This window comes from Pteropus medius, unplaced genomic scaffold (genome assembly GCF_902729225.1).
Source record: "Pteropus medius unplaced genomic scaffold, Ma_sr-lr_union100, whole genome shotgun sequence".
Taxonomy (NCBI): Eukaryota; Metazoa; Chordata; class Mammalia; order Chiroptera; family Pteropodidae; genus Pteropus; species Pteropus medius.
Window position 1 is genome coordinate 1,171,067 of NW_024350324.1, and position 5,350 is coordinate 1,176,416.

Here is a 5,350-nt window from a genome sequence, read left to right on the forward strand (position 1 = left end):
CGAGATACTGCCATGGGGGAACGAGAGAGGAAGGCAGTGGGAAGGGTGTGGGGCAGTACTCTCCCTCTGCCTGGTTATAAGGTTACAACTATAACACCAGCATAGAGGGACGTTATATGGAATGGAATGAACCACAGGAAAGAGGGTAGCTCGAGGGGAAATGTGGGAGGGTTAAGAGGAGCCGAAAAGGCAAAAATCAGTTCTCTGTCATCCAGCAACAAGGCACACATCAGTATGTATATAAACAATCCCTAAATAAAAAGTCCCTTCCCTATCATCCTCCCTCTCAATAGATAATCATGCAAGATCAATGGTCCAAACCAGTGGGAGAGAAAGCTATGAAGAGGCTGGAAATGTAACCCTAAAACTCATTTATGACACCCAAATGAGTGAGTAAGTCCCCTCTGCTAATAACCTAATAATATCAAGTAGAACAAACAGAGCAAATGCGGAAACGAAAACAGCGAAGAGAAAAGAAAACGAACAAAAGTCTAAGTAATTAGGCCTGGGGCTCCAGATCCAGACCCCTGGGGTCACGCTGGGTCCCTGCTGTGTGGCCCAAAGCTAGTGAGAGACACTCTCTGAGCCCCTGTGGCCCCATTGGGGGCGTGGGGTAGTGATCGCTCCCTCCAGGTTGTCCAGTGGGCCGGGCAGGTGGGGTCCGCCTCCAGCTCTTCGTTCCTGAGCGGGTCCTGATCCCTGCTGGCTCCGGTCAGCACGGCAGGGCCGCCGGCGGGGAAAGCTCCCGGACTGGTCGCAGACCGCGCGAAAAGGCAGGACGGTTCCCATTCAGCAGCCCATGTTTATGGGCGTCAGAGACCCCCGCCCGCCAGCTCCTAGTCTAACGGGGGTGGGGGGATGGGAGAGGGCTGACCTTGCAGGCAGTGGGGGCTCTGGAGGGCTTGGAGCTGGGGAGGGACACGCTGAGAGCCGCAGGAAGCAGGAGGGCCAGATGGGGGCGTCCTCACTCTTTCAGCCTGGGCCGACCCTGAGCTCAAACCAGCGCCCGTGGTTACTGGTCCGCCCCCCCCCCCACACATTTGTGAAGTCTCCCGGGTCACAGAAACCCCTCCCTCTTACATCCACGTCCTCGTGAGTTCCAGCGGGGGCGGATTCCGGGAAGCCGGGTCCCCGAGACCGACAGCAGCATGTGAGGACCCTGCAGGTGCCGTCGGGGCTCTGTGGCACCGGGCCCAGCCTGCGGGCATCCTCAGGGTCCTTTCGCGGGTGTGGGGGCTGCAGTGCGAGAGCGAGGTCACCTGGTCCCTCCCAGCTCCTGCTTTGCCCGCCCCGCACGGGGCCCTCGCCCACCTAGCTTCGGGCTTCAGGTTGCACACCCACAAAACGGGCCAGTCAGGCTCGGTGGCTTTAGACGCGGAAAGGGTATGGGGCAGAAGGGGCAGGCTGTGTGGCCCTTGCAGGCTGCTCAGCCCTCTCTGGGCCTCTGCTTTTTCGTCTGTGAATGGGGCTAACGGGAAGGGCTGAGGGGCCAGAAGGGATGCGGTAGCCCGTCCGCGTACAAAAGCTCCTTGAGGACAAGGCGGTTGGGTGGGGAAGGGACAGGGCTGGCCGTCACCAAAGTCAAGATGCTGTCCACCTTTTGGAAGGCTCTGGAACGTGCCGTGGGGCGGCGTCCTGGGCTCCCTGGCTGGTCCCAGCTGGAGAGGGGGTCGGTCCCTCTGCCCGCCTGCCGGGGGCTCTGGTGACATCCCCCAGAGCGGGGCTTCCGCAGACAGCACTCGAGGCTTCTCAGCCAAGACCTGGAAGCCGTGGGCCGTGGTCACCGTCTGCACGTGCAGCAGGGCCAGACCGGGGGCTGGTGGCCGCAACCCCCGCCCGGTGTTCCGAGGCCTGCTCGGACCTTGGGCTGGAAGCTGGAAGGGCGGGATCTGAGCAGGGGTCAGGGGACAGCCTCCCTTGGGCATGGTGGGCCGGCTGGTGGTGGTGAGGGCTGGGGATTTATACCGGGGCTAGGAGGGTGGGGAGGGAGGGATCCGGTGTCACCAGCCAGGTGGCCGTGTCCTCATTTCTCTCCCTCTCCTTGCCCGTCTCTGCCTCTCTGCCTTTCCTGTCTCTGTAATCTGTCTCTGCATCTCGCCACGTGCTTCTGGCCTCTTCTCTCTCTGACTCCTGGTAAAATATTAAAATTTCCATATAACATTTCATGTAAAATATGAAACGTTCAATTTCTCCTTGTGAAATATTAAAACTTGACGAATAGGCTAACAGGCCCCTTTCGTCGCCATCTCCAATTCCAGGTCAGCATGTGCCCTTCCAGATCTTTCTCTATACATTTAAAAACATAAAAACATTTGCAAAATGATTATCTGAAGTAAATGGTACCGTCCTGTACACATCTGTGTGACAAACTTGGTCTCCCCCTGCGATCTGCCATAGGCCTAAGGCAGCAAGTCTCAGTGACCTGTCTCTGCGTAAGAAACATTCCCCAAGCTTAGTGGCATAAAACAGTTTATTACTTCTCGCGATTTTCTGTGGTGTCACCTGGGTTAACTCCGGGAGGCCTCAGACGCCTGCAGGCTCAGCCAGAAGTTCTGAGACCCTCAGCAGGGCACGGGCGCTTGGCGCTGGCTGTTGGCGGGGGGCTCAGTGCTCCTCCGACATCTTCTCAGCCTCCAGGAGGCTGGTCCAGCTTCCTTGAAGCACAGTGGCCTCCGGACAGTATCCCCAGAGGACAAAGGTGGAACGCACAAGGCCACTTTGCAAAGTAGGCTCTGAGTTCCCGTGGTCACTTCCCCCACGTTCTCATCAGCCAAGCAAGCCCGAGGGGTGGAGACACCGCCACCCCTCTCCCCTTCTCCCCAGCTGTATTCAGTTCACGTTTGTACTTGTCCAGGCACCTGCGCTTATACAGCAGACTCCCGGGGGGGGAGCAGTGAGGTTACTTCCAGTCTTTTACCAACCAGGCCAAAGCAACTCTCGGGGGCAGATGTGGTTCGGTGGCCTCCTTCTGGGGAGTCCTGCCTGAGCCCGGGAAGGTGGGGGTCTCCTTCTCTTGGGCGCTCACCGCATTCTCTCTCCACCTTGGACTTGAACCTTTGTGCTCTTAACCGCCTCACCTCGCCTTGCCACACGGCCGCGGCTGGCTGCCCGGCCATGGCGAGGACGTGCAATACCTCTTCTTAACTGAAGAGACAGGGAACGGGACCTCGCGGGGGGACACTTCTAAGCCACACAATAAGTGGTGGGAGGAGATTTGAGCCCTGATTTGGTGGCTGCAGAGGGCAGCTTTTGCCCTCGTCAGCTCACTGGGGGGTGAGGGTGTGGGCAGAGCGGTCTGGAGCCTGGAGGCTGCTTTGAGGGGTGCGACGGTGGGGCAGGGGGTGCCAGGGACCAGCCTTGCTTCCTCTGTGATGAAAGCTGGGGCTAGAGAACCAAGTGTCCTTCCGTCCTGGCCCCCAGCTGCCCAGGGCTGTAATGGAGTCTAACTGGCTTGCAAGGTTGCTGCCCCTCCCTCCACCGCCCGCTGAGCCCCTGGGCCCTCTGACCCCAGAGTGTTCCGAATGCTCCAGACTCAGCCTGTGCCTAGCTTAAAAGGGGGCAGGCTGGTGTGTGGAGCGAACAGACCAGGTGCCCGGGTTCGGTCTGTCCCCGTGTGGCCTCTTGGAGTCCTGGTCCTCCACTGTCAAATGGACACAGGGCAGCCGCTCCCCAACACGGAAGCATGCCGAGCGCACCCAGGTTCTAGGTCACAGCGTTCCCTGGGGTGTGACTAGCCCACAGCTAGGCTACCACCCCCACTGCCCAGCTGTCGGAGGCTTTCGCTCTGGGACACGGCCTCAGATAAAGGACGGGTGGGGGCGTGAGGGGGCAGAAACGACTAGGAGGAGGAGCACACGCAAGGCTGGTGACAGGGCGCCCAGCAGCCGGGGCTAGCGTGAGGTCACAGCAGATCCTGCGATAAACCGGGAGTCTGCTGGTTTCATTTCACCTGGTGGCTGTAAGGGCCGAGCAGCGCACAAGCCCTCGCAGCCCCCTCCTGCTGCCACTTCCCACGTGACCCAAGGCCCTAGTGCCCGTGTCCTCGGCTGGTAATTCCTAGACTCTCAGCCTTCCTGACATATCAGATAAGGCTGATCTCGGCACGAGTGGCCCTGTAGGAGACAGGAACAGAGCTTAGAAAAGGGGACCCAGAAAGAGCCCTGCTTTTGAGGACGGGCATGGAGGGGCATTCATGACCACAATCCTGAAAGGGCCAGGGGGTGGGGCTCCCAGGCCCAAGAGTGGGGAGCGTGGAAGGAAGAGGGCAGGCTGGGCTGAGATCCAGGCTCGTCCACTTTGTTCTCTGCAAGGCCACACAGAGGCACTGAAGGGACTCTGCCGAGGGGACTGGCGGCTGGTCCATCCTCCGGGAACCACAGGCTGGCCTGGGGTGTCTGCACCGCTGTGCTCCCTGTCCCCCGCCTGGGACAGCCCGGTCATCACCCCCCAGGGCCCAGCACAGACCAGGGCTGGTGCTCGATGACTCTGCTGGGCTGAACCGAATCCCTGTGACCCAGAACACTGAGGCCGAAAGCAGGGTTCTGGGGCTCCCGACATGTGAGGTTTGCAGTTTTATTAAGAAAACAAAAATGTAACCTATACAAAAAAAAGAAAGTCCCGTTCCTCCAAGGGCCACTGTGAGTCCGAGGGCGGCCAGTCCCGTCGTCCCCGCCTGCTAGGCCTCCTGCTGCTGGATGAAGGGGTTGGGGATGGCCTCCATGCCGTCCTGCGGGCAGATGAGCACCACGGAGGTGCCCCTGCACACCACCAGGCCCAGCTGGCGGGTGTCCTCCGTGAGCTTGTACTGGTCATCGGGGTCTGTGGTGGGGAGGACGGGAGTGAGGACTTGCGACCCTGCCTGAAGACCCGAATCGAAGGGTCTCCTGACCCCCACATGCCACCCTTCCGACCCAGGACCTTGGAGGGGCTGTGCTAGCCAGGCTGCAGCCTCCCCTGTGGCAGCCCACGGGGCGAGGCGGCTCCGAGAACCCTGTCCGTGGCCTGCCCTCGTTCTGCGAGTGAGGACGTGGAGGCCCAAGGCCTGGCGCTAGGTAGCGCGGCTGCTGGGGCACGGGCGCCCGAGCCGGCGGAGGCCCTGGGGCCATGCTGTCAGATGGGCAGCTGGATACAAATCAGTCTGGGGCTCCGGGTTTCTGCACAACTGCAGAAGTCCTGTGGGGCCCCTGCACCCATGTCCATAAGGTGCGAGTGGTAGAGGGAGGGACCCCATGGAAGTGACAGCAAGCTCAAAGGGAGCTCTTCTGACGTCACAGGGAGGAAAAATCCCCATCACTGTTACTGTAGGATGTGGGAGAGGGGGACCAAGAGGCCCAGTGAACTCAAAGACCAT

At 60.2% G+C, this 5,350-nt stretch overlaps 1 protein-coding gene across 1 annotated transcript in view; it reads right to left on the reverse strand.

The window, feature by feature from the left end:
* Positions 1-4,540: 4,540 nt before the first annotated feature.
* The window catches only part of LSM7 (LSM7 homolog, U6 small nuclear RNA and mRNA degradation associated), a 2,764-nt gene continuing 1,954 nt past the window's right edge, over positions 4,541-5,350 (reverse strand). The window contains exon 4 of the mRNA XM_039839155.1: positions 4,541-4,818. Within this exon, the coding sequence (XP_039695089.1) occupies positions 4,676-4,818 (143 nt within the window). The 3' untranslated portion in view covers positions 4,541-4,675. The remainder of the gene's footprint in view (positions 4,819-5,350) is intronic.